This window comes from Chiloscyllium plagiosum, chromosome 2 (assembly GCF_004010195.1).
Source record: "Chiloscyllium plagiosum isolate BGI_BamShark_2017 chromosome 2, ASM401019v2, whole genome shotgun sequence".
NCBI lineage: Eukaryota > Metazoa > Chordata > Chondrichthyes > Orectolobiformes > Hemiscylliidae > Chiloscyllium > Chiloscyllium plagiosum.
This window is the reverse complement of record NC_057711.1, coordinates 132,448,638-132,462,445: the sequence shown is the minus strand read 5'-3', so window position 1 is coordinate 132,462,445 and position 13,808 is coordinate 132,448,638. Positions and strand designations below refer to the sequence as shown.

Here is a 13,808-nt window from a genome sequence, read left to right as displayed (position 1 = left end):
AATAAGGGGGAGCAGATTTTGGACGGAGTTGAGGAGAAACCTCTTCACCCAAAGGATTGAGAATCTGTGGAATTCCCTGCCCAGTGATGCAGTTGAGGCTACCTCGTTGACTGTTTTTAAGGCAAAGATAGATTTTTGATCAGTGAAGGAGTTAATGGTCGTGGTGGGTGGGCGGGTACGTGGAGCTGAATCCATAAAAGGATCTTCGTGAATGGCAGAGCAAGCCTGATGGGCCAAATGGCCTACTCCACCTCCTAATTCTTATGTTCCATGAGGTAGCATCCTTTCCACGTGGCACAGGATCTTTCATGTTTCAATTAAGTCACGCTTTACTCTTTTGAACAAATACAAATACAAGCTTTGCCTGTCCAATCTTTTCTTAAAAGGCATTGCCCATTCCAGATATTAGTCTAGTAAACCTTCCCCAAATTACATCCACTGCATTTATATCCTTCTGTGAGTAAGGGGATCGATCCTGTACACAGTGCTTGAGAGGTGACCTATTGGAACCTACAAAATTCTAAGGAGATTTAAGAACATGATTATCTCCCCCTGTGGGTGAGTCTAGGACCAGAGGGCATGATCTCAGAATAAGGGTCACATATTTAAGACCAAGGTGAGGAGGAATTTCATCTCAAAGGGTAGTGAATTGTCATATTCTTTACTGCAGAGGGTTGTCAAGGCTGGTCATTAAGTGTATTCAGGACTGAGACAGACAGATTTTTACTCAGTAAGACAATCAAGAGTCCTGGGGATAAAGGCAGGAAATTGGAGTTGAGGATGAGCAGATCAGCAATGACATTACTGAATGGTGGTATAGGAGCTGAATGACTGACTGCTGTTCCATCATCTTAGGCCTTAAATTATTTGCATCAGATATAATGATTGACAAACTATGTATAAGTTTTCCAGCTATTGCCCGTGTGTACAATGTCCTACTTCCTGTCCCTCCTGCTCTGGTGCACTGAGCTGTCGTGTTGGGTGGATGGGGTGGAGCCTGTTTGTCCTGGTGCTTTGGGAGGGCGAAGGCAAAGGGCACTGGGTGACTGAGATGTGTTGAGGGTTCCAGTGTCTTCAGGTATTTCTCCCTCGCTCACGTTCAGAGATGAGCCCAGTGAAGTGCTGTTACTGTTAGTGTTCCACGATGCAATGCTCCCCCTTAATAGTCAAGGTGGGCTGGTCTGTGGGAAGATGGGTCTACCTGTGAGGCAGAAAGTCTTGCAGACATTGGTTAGTAATGGTGTTTAAGACCATCAGAAATAGGAACTGGAGTAGGCCATTCAGCCCCTCAAGCTTGCTCCACCATTCAGTAGAATCATGGTTTATCCAACATTCCTCATTGTCCACTTTCCTGCCTTTTCTCCGTAACCCTTGATTCCCGACTGATCAAGAATCTATCTCAGCCTTAACTGTACACAGGCACTCTGCCTCCACAGATCTCCGTGGCAAGGAGTTCCAAAAATTCACAACCGTCAGAGAGAGGAAATTCCTCCGCATCTCAGTCTTAAATTGGTGCCCCTTTATTCTGAGGCTATGCCCTCTGGTCCTAGATTCTCTCATGAAGGAAGCATTCTCTCAGCATTTACCCTGTGAAGCCCCTTAAGAATTGCTCACAGTATTCCAGATGTGGTCTGACCAGCACCGTGTCGAGTTGCAGTTAAACTTCCCTACTCTTATACTGTTCCCTGGTTCACGTGATTGTTGCAATGAGGTGACAAGTATTACTCATTCAGGTTCAGATCATGGATGTCTCCACATCCCCACATCCCCACATCCTGCCTCGGGTAAAATCCTTTCCACAGAGCGATGAGGAGATGGACACCTGGCAATGCACCACCTGCCTAATGGCACAGGCTGTTATGGGATGTCTTCTCTTGTAATGATATAAAAGAGTTGAATGAATAAGATGAAAGTGTATGGTATGGCTATCAAGGCAGGTGCATGGAGGGTGAATGTGTTGGAAGTGCTCCGTGAGAAAGTGGAGGGCATGGGTTAGTGGGGGGTAATGAGAGTGAGTGCGGCAGAGGGAGTATCAGAGTTTACACCTGCATGGGAAGTGGGTATGCTGGTACAGAGATCAGAGTATTACGCTCACCCTGGCGGGGGCAGAGAAAATCCTTGATCTCTTTCATACTGTGCTGCCATTTCCTCTCAACCTGGTGATGGCATCGATTTGGGAAGCAATCTCTGCCCACACTGGCATGGTGCAGTGGCTCAGCCACCAGGAAGAAGATTCTTCTCCACTCCACAACAACTTCCCATTCCCCTCCAAGGAACGTGATGCCAGTCTCCCCTTCTCTGTCATCTCTTACACAGCTTAGAGGTGGCAGCTTCCTGCTTTGGAAGGTAGCGCGTGCCCAAAGGTCTTATGAAGGACTCCCTTATGCGAGTTCCTCTGCAGGTTTGAATCTGGGACAGAAATAGGATGAGATTCTCAGCGCAAGGGCCCACATGGCAATAAAAACAGCAAGAAAACTTACCCCGCCTCACAGAGAGAACCGTTCCACTAAATTCACCGCAGATTACACTTCAGCGAAAGATTCAGTTCTACTTTGACTTTTTAGACAGCAGTACCTAGCATAATCACTGTCTGAGAGTAAAGTCATAGAGTTATACAGCACAGACCCATGCCGACCAGATATCCCAACCTAATCCAGTCCTATTTGCTAGCACTTGGCCCATTTCCCTCCAAACCCTTCCTATTCATATGCCCATCCAGATGCCTTTTAAATGTTGCAATTGTACCAGCCTCCTCCACATCCTCTGGAAGCTCATTCCATACACGTACCACCCTCTGCGTGAAAACATTGCCTCTTGAGTCTCTTTTATATCTTTCCCCTCTCACCCTAAACTTGTGCTGTTCTGTTCTGGGCTCCCCAGAATGACTTTGTCTATTTATCCAATCCATGCCCCTCATGATTTTATAAACCTCTATAAGGTCACCCTCTCAGCCTCCGACACTCCAGTGAAAATAGCCCCAGCTTCTCCCTATAGCTCAAATCCTCCAACCCTGGCAACATCCTTGTAAATCTTTTGTGCATCCTTTCAAGTTTCAAAAATCCTTCCTGTAGCAGGGAGACCACAATTGAGTGCAGTATTCCAATAGTGGGCTAACCAATGTCCTGTCCAGCATCAACATGACCTCCTAACTCCTGTACACACCCTGACATTGATATCCGTATGCTTGGCCTGTTTTCTTTGCAACAGAGAATAAGTAGCCCGGTACAACTTCCTCTGCAAGATCATTCCATACACGCACAATCTCTGCGTGAAAATGTTACCCCTTGGCTCTCTTTTTAAATCTTTCTCCTCTCACCTTAAACCTGTGCCCTCTAGTTTTGGACTCACCGACATTGGGAAAAAGACCTTGTCTATTTGTCTTTTCCATGTCTCTCATCATTTTATAAACCTCTTCCAGTGATATCAGTGACAAGAGAGAAATTTGTCATCATCTGGATGTAGAATGTCGATGATGAACACAAGGCGTTTCTTACGTTTTGTACCCAGTGTCAGAATTTACCTTAAGATTTTGCGTTTGCTCAGTTTTCCTTCATGTTGAAAAGTGCGTGTTATTGTTAAAAAAAACCAAAGAACTGCAATGTCAAAATCAGAAACAAAAAGAGACAATTACTGGAAAAGCTCAGCAGGTCTGGCACCATCTGTGGAGAGAAAGCAGAGTTAATGTTTCAGGTCCAATGACCCTCCATCAGTATGGGTCTGACAAAGGGTCACTGAATCTGAAACATTAACTCTTAGTTCTCTCCACAGATGCTGCCAGACCCGCTGAGCGTATTATTGCACATTTCTATTTCCTTTGCTATACAGTGGTGAGATATCCAATTTAATGTCTGTTTTAAGAATTCTCAGAATGAAACTTTGCTTATTAGGAACTGACTTCAAACTGTTGTCTTTTCAGAGAGAAAGGAGATCTTCGAAGTAATTTTGTGAATCTTGTGGGGGAAACTATTGTGAGGCGATGGCATAGTGGTATTATTATTTCATAATGAATGGGACACCCAAATAATATTCTGGGGACCTGGGTGTGAATCCCACTATTGCAGATGGTAGAATTTGAACCCAATAAAAGTCTGCGATTAACAGTCTAACCATGAATCTCATGTTAATTGTTGGGAAAACAAACCCATCTGGTTCACTAACGTCCTTTAGGGAAGGAAACTGCCATCCTTACCTGGTCTGGCCTACACATGACTCCAGACCCACAGCAATGTGGTTGACACTGAACTGCCTTTGGGCTGTTAGGGATGGGCAATAAATGCTGGCCTGCCCAGCAACGCCCACATCCTGTAAATGGATTTGTTTTTATTTGAATGGTGAAGAGATCTTCTAACTAAATGGGCAGAAAATTAGATGCATTATGCACGTGATTCTCGGATCTTTGCTTCAAGTGGACAAGATGACAGAGACAGTAGGGTTAGTAAATTACTTGTATATGATTTATTGTTCTGTGCAGGATTGAAAGCCAGCTGTATTATGAAAATGCTGCAGTATTCCTTGTATATTTCTTCAGTTAATCAGAATCCTAATAAATAGCTTTTTATTCCAAAGAATAGTAACAGTATTCATTTTTATTTTGCAGAATGGAGATCCCCTTCGTCTTCCAGATTCTTCAGTCTGGACCAGTCCATGGCTTAGCATTTTGGTTTGATGTGGCATTTGTGGGTACACAGTAAGTGTATTTAGCTTCTCATAATATCCCATTTTCTCTCAAGGAGGTTGTACTCTGTTATAATAATTAACATTTCTGTTTTAGAAATGTGACAAAAAAACAGTGACTGAACTCACATTCCCCAAGAAATGCATTTTACTGTTATCCAGGAAATATGTCGGATTATCTGATCACAGGTTGTTATTTGCAGGAGGATAATAATGCCTCTTCTACCAAGTAATAGCAACAATGTGATACAGAGCCTTTATTTTTTTAAAAATCCCAAGATGTTGGACAAAACTTTGTTTAGACCACAGCTGAAGTACTGCAGGAAGGATGTGATTGTACTGGAGGGGGTGCACAAGAAATTCACCAGGAATCTTCCTGGATGGAGCATTTCAGTGATGAAGAAAGGCTGGATAAGCTCAGATGGTTATCTTTGGAGCAGAAAAGGTAGAGAGGTACATAAGATTATGAGGGGCATGGGCAGGACGGATAGAAAGCAGGTTTTCCCCTTGAGGGGTTGATAAATAAGGGATATAATTTGAAGGTGAAAGGCAGGAGGTTTAGATGGGAATTGAGTCCCAGTACTATCAAGAACTTTTAACAGAGCACTCAGTTCTATTACTGATGTGGTTAAAAACCCCCTTCCATCTGTGCTCATTAGTACTTGTCTTGACCAGTAAAAGTTTTTTTTAATGTGACTATTGTTATGGACCAGGCCAGACCCCCTCAAAACATATCAAGAAAGTAGCCCAGATCCTCATTTTGCTAGTTGTTTTAAGCAGGTGGACAGTGGATATTCCAGGAGGGATGCAGCTGGTCAAACTACTTTGTTGAAAAAAAACAATTTATTTACAAAATTACTGAATGAAACATGAACAATAGAAAACAGAATACTGAATAACTTATCCTATCCGAAAACCCAACAGACTATCCCAACTTAATGATGCTGTTCCAAATACTTGCAACAATCCCATTAACACTCCTTGGCACAAAAGGTAAAATCGATCACAGGGTCTTACAGGAGAGAAGTCAGACAGTACCGGCCTCGACCTGCTTCTGTGCGTCCAACGACCTTTCTTCACATTACACTAAAAAAAACCCAACCAGAGAAAAGCTGAGCTGGGAGAACTGGCCACTCCCCTTTCATTGTGCAAGTGTTTTTTTTTAAACTTGAAAGCCTTCTGCCTGAGGCAATATCTGTTAGCTATTATCAAATTGACCCTAAAACCCTTCACCTCCAGACTTTTCGGAGTGTGTGTTGTTTACGACCTCTCTAAAAAAACACCAAGAACTGCAAAGCCTTGTTAAAGGAGCTGTTCTGTCACACTGTGCTCACCCTTTTTGTTAATTACTTTAGTAAAACAGCAACCACACTTCAGATATTTAATGGATAAAATCTTTCCTTTTCAGAAAAACAGTCTGGCTATCGACATCTCCTGCTGAACCGCTGACCCACTGGTATCAAGTGCGATGCCTCCTACAGACACCATTGATTGCCAAAGAAGGTGAAACATTTTCAGGGAAGGTCTTACTTGTGGCTAATAAACGGTGAGAATCAAAATGCATTGACCTGTAAATAACACATTAAAGTTATGTTTTTAGTTGGTACGGACATGCTATAAGAGGGACAGATAATAAGTTTGTGAAAATATATATATTAGCCAGACAAAGAGTGAACATGCTTTGAGTGCAGTCACTTTGAATGTTTGGAGTCTGAGGAATGGGGTGAAATGGATGGTTGGGAGCTAGCCGTTGGTTGTTCTGCAGGGGTGACATTGTTGTCTTAACCATTTCATTGATATCCAAGGCCTGCCTCCTGCAATTTTCCTGGTAGACCAGGAAATGAGCAAGCATCTCACCGGCCCGTAACTGGCAGATATAACTCCCTGACACATGGCCGTCTCTTGTAGAATCCTCAGACACAAACATGTGACAGCTTTTGGCCTAGAAGCAGTAGAATCAGAGATGGACAACATGGAAACAGACCCTTCAGTCCAACTCGTCCATGCTGACCAGATATCCCAACCTAATCTGGTCCCATTTGCCAGCACTTGGCCCATATCCATCTAAACCCTTCCTATCCATATACCCCTCCAACTGTCTTTTAAATATTGTAATTGTACCAGCCGCCACTACTTCCTCTGTCAACTCATTCCATACACGTACCACTCTCTGTGTGAAAATGTTGTCCCTTAGGTCCATAAGGAAAGTGTGTACTTATCTTTAAATGTCTGTGGAATCTGTAATAGCTTGAAAGAACCTTTGTAAAGGACTGTGCGTTTTCATCAATTATGAAGAAATCAATTTTAACTTCCTTGAAGATTAAGAAATGTGATCTGGAAACTGTCTAACCTGGAAACTGTCTGAGCATGATGGTAGTTCTGATGTGAAAGCTATGTGGTCGGCAGACACAAAAGAGAGCTTGAGGCATAAGGTGCTTAACACACTGACGCGGTAAATCTGATAGGCAATGTGCAAGCAGAGTTGTGTGCTTTATCAGAAGTGGTCAAAGCCTAAACTGAAGTGTTGCAAGTTGGTCAGTTGTAAGGGAATTCCAAAAAGCTACCCCATCAGAATTGTATTGACCCAAGAGAAAGAGGGTTCTTAGAAGTATGCCTTGATAGTAATAATTATACCTACTCGATTCAAAAGTCCGTGTTATTGTTAAGTAGAACTCCTTACTTACCCTGCATGAATAATGACCAGTATATTCTAGAATGGCATAGTTACGATGTGCCATCTTTTTCCAGGGAGCGAATTAGATGTCTTTGGTTGCATAAGATGTATCTTGTCATTGACTATTTGAAGTAAAAAGTACTTTTTTATATTTGAGATCTAATGCACTGTTACATCATGTTTGAATTGGTTGGTTGTGATTTGTGTTAAAGCTACAAAAGGAAAATCTATTAATTTCTTAATTTGGGGAGTCATTCAGTAAATTCACACGAAAAAACAGACGGCCACCTGCAGACTTTGAGTTTCACTCCTCAACCAACCAATCTCCTGCTCTCCCAGAATGGGTCAGCTTTGAGAGAACCAACACTTGGTGACCACAACCCTTTGGCAGTGTTCCTTCTTTAGCTTTCTCATGTGGTGTGGGCATGGCTGGCTGAGCCAGTATTTGTTGCCCATTCCTTAATGGTAACTGAGAGGATGGTGATGAGCTTGTAGTCCAAGGAGTATATGTACACACTCTTGGTGCTTTTATGAAGGTGGGATTTTTGACCTGACCTTTGAAGGAACAGAGAGATAATTCCAAATCTGGCTTGGAGGGGAACTAGCAGGTGGTATTGTTCCCATGCAATGCAGTCGTTGTCCTTCAAGGTCGTAGAGGTTGAGCTTTTGGACAAAGGAGCGTTGGTTAGTTGCTGCAGTGCATCTTGCTGGGCCTGTGTGAATGTTGGAAAATTGAAGAACAAGGCCTGAACTGTACAAAGATCCCAGCATCACACTAACAGGTATAGGTGGTCAGTGCAGCTGCTGTCCCTACCTCGTGTCTGTTCCAGGCTGCAGTAGGAAATCACAACCTGGATGATTTAAAAAGGTATAAAAAGAGGTCAATGCAATGGCATAATGTTTTAGAGCACTAAGTTCACAGTGGTAAGGTGGGAGAATGTCTCACTACACAGGAAAGGACAACCAGCAAGGTACACATTATCATCTTCAAATAAAAGGACTGTCACTTCTTTGTTTACATTTGGGCCAATGAGTTGAGAGTGGCAGATGGAGTTTAATTCGGATAAATGCGGGGTATTGCAGTTTGGTGAGACAAACAAGGGTAAGGTTTATATAGTTAATGGCAAGGTTTATATAGTTAATGGTAGGACCCTGGATAGTGTTGTCAAACAGAGAGACCTAGAGGATTGGGTACATAATTCTTTGAAAGTTGCATCACAAGTAGACAGTGTGGTTAAGAAAGCATTTGTTGAGTACAGGAGTTGGGATATCATCTTTAGGTTGTACAAGATGTGGGTGGGGCCACTTTTGGAATACTGTGTTCAGTTCTGGCTGCCCTGCTATAGGAAGGATGTTTCTAAATTGGAGAGGGTTCAGAAAAGATTTACCAGGATGTTGCCAGAGCTGGAGAGTTTGAGTTATAAGCGGAGGCTGGAGTGTAAGAGGTTGAGGAGTGACCTTCTGGAGGTTTATTGAATCATGAGGGGGAGAGGTAAGGTGAGTAGCAAAGGTCTTTTCCCTGTAGTGGGATCATTCGAAAGTAGACAGCATATTTTGTGGGCGGAACGGTGGCTCAGTGGTTAGCACTGCTACCTCACGGCACCAGAGACCCGGGTTCAATTCCTGCCTCAGGCAACTGCCTGTGTGGAGTTTGCACATTCTCCCAGTGTCTGTGTGAGTTTCCTCCAGGTGCTCCGGTTTCCTCCCATAGTCCAAAAATGTGCAGGTCAGGTGAATTGGCCATGCTAAATTGCCCGTAGTGTTAGTTGAAGGGGTAAATGTAGGGGAATGGGTATTAGGTGGGTTGTTCTTCTGAGGGTTGGTGTGGACTTGTTAGGCTGAAGGGCCTGTTTCCACACCGTAAATAATCTAATCTAATCATTTTTAAGGTGAGAGGAGGAAGGGACCTGAAGGGCAACTTTTTCAGTGGTTCGGGTGTAGAATGAACTGCCAGAGGAAGTGGTAGGTGCAGATACAGTTACACCAATTAAAAGATATTTGGACAGGTACACGAATAGGAAAACTTTAGAGGGATATGGGCCAAACACAGGCAAGTGGGTCTAGATTAGTTTGGAAAGTTGGTTGGCATGGACTGATTGGACCAAAGGATCTATTTCCATGCTGTATGACTCTATGATTCTAACAATTGAATATATAACAAAAAAGATGCACTTATTTGTATCCAGCCATTCAAACAGCATTCAGCATTCAAGCATTGCATCACTATTGACTCTTTTTAAAGCTAGCTGAATGAAAATTAGTTAGTCAAAGAATTTCTATGGTGGAGAGAATGGAGGAAATAACATTGTTATACAAGAGAGTGCCTGGTAGAATACTCCCCACTTGCCTGGATGGGGGCAGCTCCAACAACACTGAAACCTGACACCATCCAGGACAAAGCAGCTGCTTGACTGGCACCACATCCACAAACATCCACTCCTTCCACAACTCAGGAGCAGCAGTGTATACCAACTACAAGATGCACTGCAGAAATTCACCAAACCTCTTGACAGCACCTTCCAAACCCACAACTACTTCCATCTGGAAGATACACACGATCTGAAAGCTCTCCTCCACGCCACTCACCATCCTGACTTGGAAATATATCACTATTACTTTACTGTGACTGGGTCAAAATCCTGGAATTCCATCCCTAATGGCTTTGTGGGTCTACCTACAGCACATGGACTATAGGCAGCTCACCATCACCTTCTTAAGGGCAAGTAGGACTGGACAATTAATGCTTGTCCAATCACCAACATCCCATGAATGAATGAAACAAATGAAGCCATATCAGTAGATTGTAATATTCTCAAAGTCTCTGTCAAAATAGGAATGAGAAGACAATTTATCTACAATTTTCCCAGCTTTAATAAAGTTGTGTCCCTTTAAACTTTTATCAGAGATGATGACAGTAAGATTACTTGGATTTTCTTCTGTTTTCCCATCTTAGACAAAGCTATGATATTCACATTATGGGTATGATGGACCAAACTGGCTTCAAATCTGGAAACCTCCTAGACTTAAAGAATCCTTTCTTCAGGTAAGCGTTTTGATACCGTAAAAGGCAATAGCTCACTATTACAGTGTTTCTTAAAATAATATCAACAATAGAGTAGAGTTACTGGCTAATGAAATGTTTTAAACAAAGGAGTAAACAGTAATGGGGGAGACAATGGCCCAGTCAAATTGTCACTGGGCTGTTAATCCTGAGAGCTGCAAATGTGTTGCTGGAAAAGCGCAGCAGGTCAGGCAGCATCCAAGGAACAGGAGAATCGACGTTTCGGGCATAAGCCCATTAACAAAATGTGGAAATAAGAGCTTAACAATGACCATGAATCCATTTTCTGGATCAGTGGTGCTGGAAAAGCACAGCAGTTCAGGCAGCATCCAACGGGCAGCGAAATCGACGTTTCGGGCAAAAGCCCTTCCATTGTCAGTTGTCAAAAAAACCCACCTGGTTCATTAATGCCCTTTAGGGAAGGAAACTGCCATCCTTACCTGATCTGTCCTACATGTGACTCCGGACCCACAGCAATGAGGTTGACTCTGAACTGCCCTCTGGGCAATTAGGGTTGGGCAATAAATACTGGCCCAGTCAGTGATGCCCTCATCTTATGAATGAATAAAGAAAAATTATCAGTGTAACCTAATTCTGCTGCACAACATAAACATTAAAAGGTTCGTAATTTTTGGATTTCAGATTTAACAGTGTGAATTAAATATACAAAAAATATTAATCGCTACTTAGTTTCTTATTTCTGTTTATCTCCTTCTCATAATCCGTTTTTATACTGCTCAGCATCACTCTACACCCTTACTTGGGAAGTAGGTACTGAATATGGCTCCCAAGTCATGTTATGGATTTATAATGAATTTATTCCCCCCCTTATTTTTTCTATTCCTTCTTAATTCTGTCATTCCAGTGGGAATTTCTCGTTGCCACTGTCACTCTGCCCTGATGTATTTTGCTGTGATCATACTATTTCTGTGTGGAATTCTTTTCCCCAGAAACTCCTTTTTATATACACTTGACCACCATTGAATCAAAACATTGTCAATAATTGAGGTCTGCATGTTATGATCTGAAAAGGTTGAGAATGTGGAAACCAGTGCTAGACGGTGGCTCAGTGGGTAGCACTGCAGCCTCCCAGCACCAGGAACCCCGGTTCGATTCCAGCCTTGGGTGACTGCCGGTGGGGAGTTTCCACATTCTCCCCATGTCTGCGTGGGTTTCCTCCCGCAGTCCAAAGATGTGCAGGTTAGGGTGGATTAGCCATGGGAAATGCAGGGTTACAGAAGGGGTGGGTGCTCTTCAGAGGGTTGGTATGGACTGAATGGCCTGCTTTCACACTGTAGGGATAGTATGATTCAAAACACAGGTACAAGGCTTCTATTACTTTACTAATGTAGACATACGGGTTAAAATATTTGCTTGAAGTTGCATTATATAAGTTTAGTGAAATTATTGAGGAAACCTAAAAACAAGAAATGTTGAGGGTGACGTGAGTTACACAGTTATAAATGCATATGACATAACATTAGTCAGAAAAGTTAAAGCCAGTGCAATACAGGGGAATATGGCAAGTTGGATCCTAAATTAACTCAGTGACAGGAAATAAATGGTATTGGTCAGTGGCTGTTCTTATGAATGAAGAACAATTTGCAGAGGTGTTCCACAGAGCTGTGCTGGGTCCTGTGTTCTTTATGGTATATCTCAATGACTTGGACTTAAATGTATAATTGGGAATGAAACAAGAGCTGCTAGTTGATTGTGAGGAGAGTGGCTATTGACTGCAGAGTGATATCGAGGGTATGGACGAGTGGACAGAAAAGCAACAAATGAACTTCAAGCCCAGAGAAGTGTGAAATAACGCACTTGGGGAGAGCAAACAAAGTAAGAGATTACACAATAAACGGGAGGGTTTTGAGAGGGGTAGAGAAAGTGAGAGATGTTGGAGTATATGTGTTTGGGTGCCTGAAGGTGAAAGATTGGGAGATAAGGCAGTTTAAAAAAAACAGGATACTGTTCTTCATTGGGCAAGGAATTGAATACAAAAACAGGGTTGTATTACTGGAACCAGATAAGATCGATAAAATGTGGAGCTGGAAAACGCACAGCAAGTTAAGCAGCATCAGAAGAGCTAGGGTGTTGATATCTTGGGTAGGATCCTTCCCCAGTCCTGATGAAGGATCCTGCCTGAAACATTGACTCTCCTGCTCCTCTGATGTGGCTTGACCTGCTGTGCTTTTTCCAACTCCACATTTTATCGACACTGACTTTCCAACATCTGCAGTCCTCACTATCTCCATGGAAGTGGTTGGGCCACAGCAGGAGTTTTGTGTACAGTATACATTTCAGGAAGGTCGCAGTTGCTCTCGGGAATAGAGGAGGTTAACCAGGTTATTGCTCGTGATTGAAAATTACACTTAGCTGCAATGAAAGATTGAATGGACGAGGGTTGTTTTCCTTAGAACAAAGGAGGCTGCAGGATGAGGTCGAACAAAATAATGAGGAGCTAAGATAGAGTGGACAGGGATGACCTGTTTGCCTTAGCAGTGATATAATTTACGAGTGATATAATTTCAGGCAATGACTAGAGAGATCAGAGGGGAGATGTGGAAAGATTTTCTCACACAGAGGGTGCATCGCTATCCAGTTTGGTGGTTGATGTGGATACACTCGATTCAGTTCAAAGGAATTTGGTTCTACACCTGAAGTGCTGTGTATCTGTTACACAATGGACCAGATGAAGAAAAGTGGAATTAGAAAGGGCAGGTAGATAACATAACAGCTGGTGTAGATATAATGGACTGAATGGCCATTTGCTGTGCAATGAATTTTCTGTGGAAACACCTGACCTTATGGGGTCAGATGATATAGCCATTGCAGACACTCCTACAACTTGATCTTGGGAACTAAATATTCCAAACTATAAAGTCTTCAGAAAGAATAGGGACATTGGGGTAAGATTATCTGTATTGAGATCTGGGAGCGAGAGTTTCCGTGGGATTTGTACTGGGACTACAGCTTTTTACCAAATCTGTTAATGATTAGTCACAGAGTCATAAAGATGTACAGCACAGAAACCGAACCTTTGGTCCAACACATTCATGTCGACCAGATATTCCAACTCAATCTAGTTCCACCTGCCAGTACCTGGCCCAGCACGGGTGGCACGGTGGCACAGTGGTTAGCACTGCTGCCTCACAGCGCCAGAGACCCGGGTTCAGTTCCCGCCTCAGGCGACTGACTGTGTGGAGTTTGCACGTTCTCCCCGTGTCTGCGTGGGTTTCCTCCGGGTGCTCCGGTTTCCTCCCACAGTCCAAAAATCTGCAGGTTAGGTGAATTGGCCATGCTAAATTGCCCGTAGTGTTAGGTAAGGGGTAAATGTAGGGGTATGGGTGGGTTGCGCTTTGGTGGGGCGGTGTGGACTTGTTGGGCCGAAGGGCCTGTTTC

General features: G+C 43.1%; 1 protein-coding gene across 2 annotated transcripts in view; it reads left to right on the top strand.

Moving 5' to 3' along the window:
• The window catches only part of LOC122564086 (histone-arginine methyltransferase CARM1-like), a 90,439-nt gene that overhangs the window by 67,120 nt on the left and 9,511 nt on the right, over positions 1–13,808 (top strand). For both annotated transcript variants that reach the window (XM_043718629.1, XM_043718619.1), the window contains 3 exons: positions 4,598–4,687; positions 6,083–6,220; positions 10,302–10,391. In XM_043718629.1, coding sequence (XP_043574564.1) covers positions 4,598–4,687; positions 6,083–6,220; positions 10,302–10,391 — 318 coding nt within the window. The remainder of the gene's footprint in view (positions 1–4,597; positions 4,688–6,082; positions 6,221–10,301; positions 10,392–13,808) is intronic.